General features: G+C 37.7%; 1 protein-coding gene across 1 annotated transcript in view; it reads right to left on the reverse strand.

Annotated features, from left to right (window-relative positions):
• SLC12A7 (solute carrier family 12 member 7) overlaps nucleotides 1-12,560 on the reverse strand; it is a 468,927-nt gene that overhangs the window by 192,643 nt on the left and 263,724 nt on the right. Inside the window, exons 4-6 of the mRNA XM_053714358.1 lie at nucleotides 11,626-11,772; nucleotides 11,209-11,263; nucleotides 9,817-9,947 (exon numbers count right to left, since the gene is read on the reverse strand). Of these exons, the coding sequence (XP_053570333.1) occupies nucleotides 9,817-9,947; nucleotides 11,209-11,263; nucleotides 11,626-11,772 (333 nt within the window). The remainder of the gene's footprint in view (nucleotides 1-9,816; nucleotides 9,948-11,208; nucleotides 11,264-11,625; nucleotides 11,773-12,560) is intronic.

Here is a 12,560-nt window from a genome sequence, read left to right on the forward strand (position 1 = left end):
AACTAAGAATACCAAGAGAACAAAGCAAAATTGGTGATAAAATAAAAATTGGAAAGTTGTTTAAAATGACATACCCTATCTGAATCATGGAAGTTTATTTTGGACTTGACTGTCCCTTTAATGCCATTTTCATAAAATCAACTACCTAGCTTGAGTGTGCACCTTCAGTCTAGACAGAAGTGAGCATTACAGATTGATTGGCTGTAGCACCCTGCTTTGTAAAGAGAGACAAAAAAGGCTGCCTGGCTACGAGTTTATTGTGTAAGATAAGTGTGGGAAAATGGGTGTTTATTTTATGAAATAAAAAAAAGAAGATTCAATGGACCATTTTAGTGTCCTTTTAAGGACAATCACAAGTTTTATTTAAAAGTCAAAACAAAGATCAACTTTCAGGGCTCCATTTATCAAGCAGTGGAGGCTGCTTTTGAAAACAATACTGCATGTAGTTCCCAGGTGTAAAAAAAACTGACAGAAACAAAACTAGAAAATTATAAACACAAAGGAAGACATCTTAGTTACTGCTGTTATGGAAATGTGACAACAAATTAAAACTACAATAGGTAGAATTCTATTTCCTTTTTCTTGGCTCACCATGGTAGTTTTTTCCCCACACGGCCTTGTATTGAGGTGTCACACAACAAGGGGAGGAACACAATGTGCCACCCATTAATTATGTTTTAATGTTTGTTTAACATACTAGTTTCAAAACCTGTTTCAGCTAAAGAGATACTTCAAATGCTTAAAGTGAATGTAAATTTTGATGCTAAAGTGCCCATTTTTTTAAAATTTGATTAAAAACAATTCATCAAAATTTACATTTCACTTGTGTTTTGAAAATACTTACCTTTTAATCTTCACAGCCGCTGCATCGCTTCCCCTGCCCGTCGCAAAGCCTCTTCCTGGGTCTAAATTGAGGAATCCGGCTTCCTCCAATCACGGCGTTGAATCAGACACCGATTCCCCGGGGGGGAAGACGTGATTGGAGGATGACCGATCCATCATGAAGAGGCTTGCGACGACTGGGGGAAACTGGAGTGGTTGTCAGGATTAAAAGGTAAGTATTTTCACAACACGATTGAAATGTAAAGTTTAAAAACCGGGCACTTTATCATTTAAATTTACATTCCCCAATATAAAACCTCCCATTTTACAGAAGATCAGTTGCATTTAACTTTTTCTCAGGTACTTATGGTGTACTTGCATTGCATGATCTAGTAGTAACAGCAGTATTTAAAAGGACATACAAGTGCATCTTACAGCATTTGTTATTGCACTATTGCTTGCATGTGACTATGCGATAAACCCATGTAAAGAGGTTAAACACAAAGTTAAAGTCAGCTCTGGAATATGCTCTACGGAGACCTTACTGACCACATCTGGTGAGCCAATGAAAAAAGAGGCGTGTGTGTAGCCACCAAAAACCTGCTAGCTCCCAGTAGTAAATTGCTGCTCCTCAACTTATTTATGTTTGCTCACAACAAAGGATAACAAGAGATCAAAGTACATTTGAAAATAAAAGTAAACTAAAAAAAAATCTCAAACTGTGGTGAAGATATATGTGCATTAGTTTTTCATTAGTTATTTGTGTGTGAACTGAATGCTGAAAATAGCTGCGGCCTGCGACATTCAGCTCATTTATTAAAATAAAAGTGCATCAGACAATTATCTGTAGTTGCACAGATTTAACAAATGCTGAAATAATGCCCACAACCATGGCCCCTGGGTGGGGAGCGAAAGGTTTCATCCCTCTCAGCCCAACAAGCACAGCCTAAAAGTATGTAGGTGCCTTTAAACCCCAGTGGCACTGATTTCCTTTTTATTTCCCAAGATGGTAAAGTAATATTTTTAGAACATATAGTCCAACTTTATATTCAGGAGTTTTGCAAGATACATTACCAAACATAGTTTTAAAAGTAGAACAAAGAACATAGTTTTAAAAGTAGATAGAACATGCAATTTTCAACAACTTTCTTATTTACTTTGCTCTCTAGGTATCTTTTGTTGAAAAGCAGGGACATAAGCTCAGGAACATGCATGTGTCCCATTTCTGGAGCACTAGATGGCAGCAGTTCTGAAAGAATGCTATACGTTAGCAAGAGCACTATATGGCAGCAGTTCTGAAAGAATGCTATACGTTAGCAAGAGCACTATATGGCAGCAGTTCTGAAAGAATGCTATACGTTAGCAAGAGCACTATATGGCAGCAGTTCTGAAAGAATGCTATACGTTAGCAAGAGCACTAGATGGCAGCAGTTATGAAAGAATTCTTTACTTTAGCAAGAGCACTATGTGGCAGCAGTTCTGAAAGAATGCTATACGTTAGCAAGAGCACTAGATGGCAGCAGTTCTGAAAGAATGCTATACGTTAGCAAGAGCACTAGATGGCAGCGGTTCTGAAAGAATGCTATACGTTAGCAAGAGCACTAGATGGCAGCTGTTCTGAAAAAATGCTATACGTTAGCAAGAGCACTAGATGGCAGCAGTTCTGAAAAAATGCTATACGTTAGCAAGAGCACTAGATGGCAGCAGTTCTGAAAGAATGCTATACGTTAACAAGAGCACTAGATGGCAGCACTATTTCTTGCCATGTAGTGCTCCAGACAACTACCTAGGTATATTTTCAACAAAGAATAACATGGGAATATAGCAAATTTGATAATAGAAGTAAATTAGAATCTTTTTTAAAACTGTATGCTGTCCGATTTATAAAGAACATTTTGGGGTTTAATATCCCTTTAATAAAACTATGCAGTTTTATATTTTAAGCTAAAATAGAGGAAATTGCATCTACCAGGATAGCTGCATGGGAAGAAAATTGTGGATAACTAATATCTTAAGGGACATGAAACCCAAAATGTTTCTTTCATGATTTAGGTAGAACATACAATTTTAAACAACTTTCCAGTTTACTTCTATTATCATATTTGTTTCATTCTCTCAGTATAATTTGTTGAAGGAGCAGAAATGCACTATTGGCTTCTAACTGAACACATGGGTGAGCCAATGACAATCAGTATGTATATGCAGCCACCAATGAGCAGCTAGAACCTAGGTTTTTTGCTGCTCCTGACCTTTCCTAGATAAACCTTTCAGCAAAGGATAACAAGAGAAGGAAGCAAATTAAATAATAAAAGTAAATTGGAAAGTTTTTCAAAATTGTATGCTCAGTCTAAATCATGAAAGCAAATATTTGGGTTTCATGTCCCTTTAATTTTGCAATAACTGAAACCAATGTTTTGTAAAACATTTAAACATGATTCATTTATTTTTTCCTCTATCAGTAGATGTATATCTACAAAACGAACCATTGTTTTACTTAAAAGGCTAAACAATGATCTTAACGTCAGAAAAGCCACAACCAGCCTAAAAATAACTTTTTTAGTGTAAAATTATCTGAACAGAACATTTTTTAGGCAACTGGCTTAGAAATGAAAGCATGAACATTCCAGCACAGAACTGGAACCATTAGTTAGGATGATTACTATTCGAAGAAACACAGTCACATCCGTTGCTGACAAATGACAGTTGTAATTTGGGGATAAAACATAGCAATAAAAAGATTAATCAGAATAGGGATAAAATCTGCTTTTGTGTATAGTCACTTCTACTAGGAACAGAGGTCATTAAATAAAAGCCCCATGACAGACTGTGTGTCCAGCAAGCGCTCACAGTCCACCAAAGCAGTTAAAAACATAGCAGGTAGACGTGCGCATTAAAAGCCATAGTGCATAAGAAGGTGTCTGCTTGCGGTATTTGGCTCTTTTTAGAGCCAGATTTATTCTCGTGGAAGTGCAAAAAACTAAGATCTGGATTTGCACAGATCTTAGTATATTGAACTTTCACAAGAATAAATACGGCTCCAAAAAAGCTGAGTGTCGCGAGTCTTCTTCCTGAGAAACCTCCGAATGCACAAGTCTAATCGCAGGGATAGAGGCAATTGGAAAATGATCACGTTACTTTGGACATTTAGAATATAGAGATATAGACTCTGTCAACTTTGATTTATTGCAATACAGGTCTGACACGGACTCGGTTAAAGGAAAGTTATGCTATTACACTGTAAAAATTGGACTAAAACAATACAATGCACACAACTTTATGTTACATCATAAAGAAAACAACTTTCTCAGCATGTAAATTTGCTCCAGCTTCAAGGGAGTAATTGATCTCAAAACTTACAGAAAAATGGCAGCCACACATCACAGCTAAGATCTAATCATTGTAAATTCCACTAAAATGTAGGACGGTGCAATTTATTGCAGATATCAGAGTGCCCCTCTGAGAACCCATAAGTTAGAATCCAGCAAGATGGATGCCACAGAAAGTCACCCATTTATATGTTAAAGGGATAGTGTACTGTAAAACTGGTTTCCCCTTAATGTGTTCCCAAAGACTTGTTATGCCAGTTGCAGGGTATAAAATGTATGAGAAATTGCTCCTTTATTTTTCCCTTTTTAAATGAAATAGCTTGGTTTGCTCTTTGAAACTGCAACCCATCAAAATAAGCTAAACTTGCAGACAGATCAGACATCCTTTTCTTATCACTCAAATACTTCCCTTTCTTATCTCTGTCTCAATACAATACTTAGAAATAAGCACAGAAAATGACATTTTTTTTTAACTTTCTCTCTCACACAGCCCACTGGGAGTATAATTTCTTCTGACATAGCTTGTCACTAGCCTATACTTAAAGGGACACTGTACCCAAAAATTTTCTTTCATGATTCAGATTGGGGATGAAATTTTAAGCAACTTTCTAATTTACTCTTATTATCAAATTTTCTTCATTCTCTTGGTATCTTTATTTGAAATGCAAGAATGTAAGTTTAGATGCCGGCCCTTTTTTGGTGAACAACTTGGGTTGTCCTTGCTGATTGGTGGATAAATTCATCCACCAATAAAAAAGTGCTGTCCAGAGTACTGAAACCAAAAAAAAGCTTGGATGCCTTCTTTTTCAAATAATGATAGCAAGAGAACGAAGAAAAATTGATAATAGGAGTAAATTAGAAAGTTGCTTAAAATTGCATGCTCTTTCTGAACTACAAAAGAAAAAATTTGGGTACAGTGTCCCTTTAAGTTTAGAAACTTCAGTAGAGGCAGGGATACCACAGGCAAAATTTAGCTATTTCAAATGCCAAAATAACATAAATTATGCTTACCTGATAATTTCCTTTTCTTCTGATGTAAAGAGTCCACAGCTGCATTCATTACTTTTGGGAAATAAAAACCTGGCCACCAGGAGGAGGCAAAGACACCCCAGCCAAAGGCTTAAATACTCCCACTCCCCTCATCCCCCAGTCATTCTGCCGAGGAACAAGTAACAGTAGAAGAAATATCAGGGTGAAAAGGTGCCAGAAGAACATAAGGACGCCCCACATAAAATACGGGTGGGGAGCTGTGGACTCTTTCCATCAGGACAAAAGGAAATTATCAGGTAAGCATAATTTATGTTTTTCTTCTTAAATGGATAGAGTCCACAGCTGCATTCATTACTTTTGGGAAATCAATACCCAAGCTATAGAGGACACTGAATGCCAAGACGGGAGGGTACAATAGGCAGCCCAAACTTAGGACACCAGGCCTGAACCACAACCCAATAAAAAATCCTGCTTCATTGAAGCTTAGAAAGATTTGAAAGAAAAAGCCCCAGTGACACTGACTAGCCGCTAGTTCAGAGCCAAACAAGAGACCGCAAACGGACTTGACTTAGTCAACAGGCCTCCAAAAGACACCGTTGCCCAACAAACGGTCTCCCACCATCACTCCAAAGATGAATGTGAAACCAGCCTAAAGCCCCCAAAGGGACAAGACAAAGGAGAACCAAGGATAAACAAAAGGGTCCCTTAATACGAAAAGAACACTTCCAGGTATTTAAAGGACCAGCTCACAGAGACCTAAACGGTCCCAAACAGAGAAGAGGCCACGCCATTATGAAGCGAAAACCGGGACAATACCAGACACGGAGACAGAAACATCTTTCCAACAACTTGCAAGCATGGACGCAAACTGAGGAGCAAAACCCTCCCTGCATCCAGCCATAGAATACCCAAGTATTCAACCATGAAGGCGTGTAATAGACCTAGACAAAACCACAGGCCTAAAAACACATAATAGGACACCACCAAAGGGGTTTGCAAGGAAGAAGAAGAAGAAGAAGGAGCAGCAGTCCACAATAAACGGACCACACAAAAACAGTACCTCAACAGAGAGCACTTTCCAGGCAACCTAAGCCGCCGGACCTACACTCAGACCCCTAAAAAAGGGGAACACAAGCCTCCATCAAGGCCGCCCGAGAAGGAGAGTATACCCTCAGAACCGTATACCCTCCTGGAAGGGACAAGGCGAAAGGAGAAACCATCTCCCAGCAGACAGAGCTATCAGGCTAGACTCAATAGGCTCTCACATACAAGGGATACAGCGACCCCTAGACCGCTCGTACAGTCTGCCTGCAGACCCAAACCCCGCTGGACTAACCCAGCCACAGGGATCTAGTACATGAACAAAGAAATCTCTAAACTGATAACAGGAAAGAGCATAAAAATGGAATAGCCATCTCTCCAGAGTACTAGTACAACCTGACTCTGACCACAGACAAGGCCATAGACTTAAGTATCTATCAAAACAAGGTCCCATATCTGACTTGAAGCCGGCAAGACTCCAGGTGGAGCCACCTCCACCCTCTACCTCCTGCACCTGAGAAATCCTAAAAAAGAACTAAATTTCCATAGGAAGGAGATATGCCCTATGAAAGGGAAGAAATCGGAAGAATGACAACTGCCCTCAAAGGCCGAAGCTACCAGTTAAATGGGAAGAAAATCCCCAACAAAAATGTCCTTTAAAGGACCCCCCTACAAGTCACGCGCCAACAGAGGCACAGCCAACCCATACATCTGCAGAGCAGAGAAGCCACGGGTACACTGGCAAAATGACCAGGGGAATACAACCCTAAGGTGTACCAGAAATTGGAAATCCAATGCCAGCAGCTGGGTATGAAGCCACAGCTTTGAGGTGCATATCACTCAGGTAACCCCTAGATAACATGGGTTACTCTGCAGTAAAGAGGAAGAAAATACTCGTAAAACCAGGCCAACCATGACCCGGTCAGGTAGACGGAGCAAGGACATAGCCCAAGTTCCCACTACCATGGAACACCCCGACCAACCCTGAGATCCAGGATTTCAAAACAACCCAAGACTGGGTCAGGAAGAAGGAGTGAAACCTCATAAAGCAGAAATCTCAGGGAGAAACAGGTCTGGGTGTGTAATAGTTCCAGAACCTTACCCTGGAACTAACCATCCCAACTGGCCAAAAAGCCAGACAAGGGAAAAGGACATGTATCCAGAGAATCCAGACATCAAGGGGAACTTAAAAGGAAGGAACCACCCCTAGCCAAAACCCAACACTCCAAAGAGCAGGGCTAAAGTTGTAAGAAAGGACTTCTCCAAGCCTCAAGACAACAGAAGAGATACTTTGAGGTCCCTTACTAGCAGGATTAGTCTCCCCATCACCTCCACACAGGCAGAGGACACCGGGAAGAGAAAGGTGCTAAACCTTCCCAGCTCCGGGTAACCCCAAGCTAAACAAAGCCTGAGATGAAAGGCAAAGAATGACTGGGGGATGAGGGGAGTGGGAGGAGTATTTAAGCCTTTGGCTGGGGTGTCTTTGCCTCCTCCTGGTGGCCAGGTTCTTATTTCCCAAAAGTAATGAATGCAGCTGTGGATTTCATTTGATTTAAGCAGCATACGTAATACATAGTATGGCTCCCTTTTAAATAGAAAATAACTGTAGAGTATCAAGCTCAACACCTACGTTGCCTCTTTATACCCTCTCCCCACCTGCCAACACCCTCTGGTCTCTGTAATTATGCTCAGAGAGTTCTCCTGTAGAACATAGCATATGCAATAATTTTATACCCTATATATAATTTGCGCACAGTTCTATATATCTGTTGGTTTTACTCAGGGTGATACATTTATGTTAAGTTATAAAGTTAAATATGTCTACAACAGCGACCCAGGTAATGGCAAACCCATTTTTCCTAGTGCCCATTTGGAACATTCTGAACTAAATATACCTTGTTTTTTAATAGGGCAGCTTTTATGACCTATAAACTGTCACTCCTTCTGGTACACAAGTTGTTAGCTAAAATTTAAAGATAAGGTCAAACATGGTTTCAAAACAAAATAACTATGATATAGTTTATGGTAAGCTAGACAATTGCTCCTATTTTCAATCGAATCTAAAATTTAACTTGATGTGTTACTAATATAGTATACTTAATACCCAGATAGAGCAGCTGTTCTAAAACTCAGTTAAGGCCGGGATACTCAATAGGCTATTTCTAAATACTAATTTATTATGAAGTTACTCTTTAAGGGTTAAATATAGTTTATTTGTGTTTATTTCTCCTGAGAAAGTACACATAAAGCTTCTTTTTAGCGATAACTTTTCTCATCCTCCCTAGATGAATTGGCATGATAAACAACTAATAAATAAGATCTAAACCCTAACAACCATGCTATTTTATACATTTTAGACTGCCTATTGTGCTATGATTGGTCTCCGCCCCCACCCCCCTATTAGAGAATTCTGGCACCTTCTGAGTGTGTCCAGAGTCTTACTTTGTGGTTTCCCTCGTAACATACCGCACCGTAATACAATACAATACAATACTTCTCTAAACAGATACCCAAGCTTGAGTGGCTCCTATATGCTTTTAAACAGATTGATAGCTCTTATATACTTGGAGTCACAGCTTAATGTTTAACTTCTACACTATTTTGGGTATATTTGAAGCATCCTTTAACTCTTCTTATGTTATATAATAAATCCTATATGTATACAGAATATTCCAAAGCAAAACAAAACTTGAAAATGTGAGGTTCATTTTGTGCATTCTCAAATATCTCAGTGATGTAATGGATATAACTATATATTCTCAACAGTATATTTGATATGATTCTTTTTTTCTGTATTCACATATCATTTGTAATATTACTTGTATGTTGTATCACGTATTGAGCCTCAATAAAAATGTAAATAAAAAAAAATAATATTAATTATTTTGTGTAAGGCTCCCCCTCCCCACCTCCCTAAGAGAGAGTTATCTAGGGACACCGAAATTACCCTTTTTTTCTGTAGTATAGTGACCTATCGCTCCCTCTCCCTTTAAAAGTATAAGGTGTCACTGTATGTAATGAATGGGCAATCTGGCTTCATATGGCAATGAAGCACTGACCATTCTCCGTTATCATATGAAGGCAAATGCTGAGAGCCCACAAGCAGCAAGTCTTAGTTGTCACTTGACAACCGAGACTGCTTGGGCTTCCAACATGTCAGAAGTATATTTACATTGGGCTTTGTACCACATGACGTAGATCAACGTCCTATTGGGTTAAGGGTTAAAAGGGATATTATATTCATAGTATATATCAGCAATTAAGCACTGTGCTGCATAACAAATGATTTGAAATCATTTCACACTGTCATTTTGTTAGAACAATTTACAAGATTTTGCAACTCAAGAGTAGCTCAGGGATACATATATTAATAAACCAATTACAGAAAGATGCAAAGGAGGTTGTTCTCTGAAATAACCAATCCCTTTCAGTAGTAATTTACAGTAAAAGCAGGCAAAATGAATAATAAATGTATGTTGTACAGTTTTACTGGAAGATTATATGTTTAGTTCTAGCTCCTTTAAACAAAAATCATATATATTAAATCCCTTAAAATTTACACACAAAAAAATAATTTGTTAATATTAAAAAGTGAATTCTAGTAAGAATAGTCACAAAAATAATTTGTAATACTTACCAATAAAATTTCAATTGTACCAAGAATATACATTGACCCAGCAAAGGTTGTACCTAAGTAAAAGCAAAGTCCCACAGCTCCACCAAACTCAGGGCCTAAAGATCTTGAAATCATATAATATGAGCCACCAGCTGGAAAGAAAAAAAATATATATAAAGAAAATACCAAAGCCAAGAACTGATATCTCGCAACACAAAATATGTTTAAAGGGACATTAAACCTAAAATTTTTCTTTATGTTTCAAATAGCTCATACAATGTAAAAAAAAGTTCCAATTTACTTATATTATTTAATTTGCTTCATTCTCTTGGTATCCTTTGTTGAAGGAGCAGTAACTCCCTACTGGGAGATAGCTGAAAGCCAATGACAACATGCATAAATGTGCAGCCACCAATCAGTAGCTTCTAGGACTACCTAGGTATACTTTTCAACAAAGGACACAGAACAAAACAAATTCGAAAATAGATCACGTAATTTTAAATACCTTTGCAAAGTATTTCTATCTGAATCATGAAAGATGTGGGGTTTATGTTCCCTTGAATACAATTTTCCCTTATTGTGCTTACAAGTTTCCATTTTCCTCTGGCAATATCATGTGATCGTGATGCCATTACAGTTGGTTTTGAAAAACTCTAATGCAAACATTACATTATCCCATGCTGTAGCGCTCACATTTTGTTTCTACTCTCCCTAATCACTTGTATTTTGTGTGCAGCGCCCTCTAGCTAGCAGCAAGGTATCACTGGTTGTAATAGTACTAGTAGTGGACAGTATACCCCACCACACAGCAAATAAAGGAACGGTTTTCTGTCTTACATAAGCAGAAATAAGATTTAGTAACAAAAAAAAAAGCAGAAGCTGCCTCTCTGACCCTGACAGACCTGCACTCTAGTAAATAATTATTTCTGTACATGGTTATCCTGGTTACAAATGATTGGGTTAATTGACACCCCCTGCTAGCGGTCGATTGGCCGCAAATCTGCGGGGGGGGGGGGGGGGCGGCATTTCACCAGAACTGATTGTGCAATGATAAATGCAGACAGCATATGCTGTCGGCATTTATCGATGTGCGGCAGACATGATCGCTACAGCGGATCACGTCTGTCCTCACTTTCATAAATCGGCCCCTCAAACCTTTACAACTCAGATTGAACACACAATTTTAAATGTTTCAATTTACTTTTAAATGTGCCTCCTTCTCTTAGTATCCTTTGTTAAACAGCATACCTGGACAGGAGCAATGCAAGAGCAGCAATGTACTATTGGGCGCTAGCACATATATGTCTTATCATTGCCTCACTAAATGTGTTTAGCTAGCTCCCAGGAAATTTGATAATAAAAGTAAATGTTTTTTAGTCCTTTTAAAAGGAAAAGCATACATTTTTACTTTACCTGGCACAACGCCATTGGTTGCAATTGCACTCATGGATATAGCAGTCAGGATAGTCTATAATGGAAAACAAAACACAATAAGACTTTTCATCCCTTAAAAAAAAATTGTTCCTTTTAAAGTTGTAAAAAATATGTTTTATAAAGTGCTCTTTTAATACATACATACAAATGGATCAATTTATGCTTTCTATGTTCAATTGTATGTTTGGATGTAAATCATATTAAAAAAAAAAATACATAAACAAAATCATGTGAATTAAAACAAAATACAAAGCCTGAATGTAACTTACCAATAGTCAACTTCACAATATGAAAATAAACAAATAATTATTTATTTCTTAAAACAATAAAGTCTATGTTAAATACTCAATGGAATTTATAAATATCTAGAACTAAAATAAAAAGGAAACAACTTACACATGTGCAGCACATGAGGACAATGAAGAAAGATTCAAGAACTCCGGCTGTTCCCACAATCCATGTCAAACGGAGAAAAAGTATAACACCAAGGATATTTTGTAAGCAAGGTAGGTACACCCCTATAAAAGTACCCATTCGTGTTTCCTGGGGGGAGGGGAAACATTATAAATAAAATATTAAAATAAAGAAACCACACAATTATAAAATAATTACTAGAAAACACGACCACTGTAAAATGCATTTTCTTGTATTACACTGTGATAGTCCTTTAAGAGTTAATCTTGGTTTTCAGTACTTTTCTCTTTCTCCAAGTGTGGCGAAAAATCACACAAAAATGTTTAATTAAGCATTATATTGTAATGTATTTGTCTCTCCACATTCAGAACCTTGCTTAGGGCCCAAAGATCTAAACGTCTCCATTCAGATAAGATAGCCTAAATTATCCTTCAGCACTCCAGCAAGATTCTGCAAATTTGGCTGTACTTCTGTAAGGGGCTGCATTTCTAAATGTGAAGGAGAGACATGCCCAGTGCAATTTAGCACCGCATGACATGAAACTTTTATTACATTTACACACTGTGCTTTGTATTTTATATTACTTTTAGATTTTGTTACATCTAAGATTTGCACTTTTCGATTTTCTATTTTAATGCATATGTATTAAGGAATGTAATTTTTACAAACTCTAATTATGCTTTGGAAGTTTCTGTCTAACTTTAGCAAATTAGGGTAATATTTCTATGTATCATTTACAAATTGCATCGTACCTTGTATTTGTACTATGTAAAATTAATCTGATCATTTCAGAAAGTAGAAGGGACAGGAGAGTTCCCATGGTGTGTCTGAATCGCTCTCACAACTCTCATGATATTTTTTTAAAGCATTTTACAACTGTAGGTCTCACAGATTTATCTTGCCAGCTGTATTGCAGG

Source organism: Bombina bombina, chromosome 5 (assembly GCF_027579735.1).
Source record: "Bombina bombina isolate aBomBom1 chromosome 5, aBomBom1.pri, whole genome shotgun sequence".
NCBI lineage: Eukaryota > Metazoa > Chordata > Amphibia > Anura > Bombinatoridae > Bombina > Bombina bombina.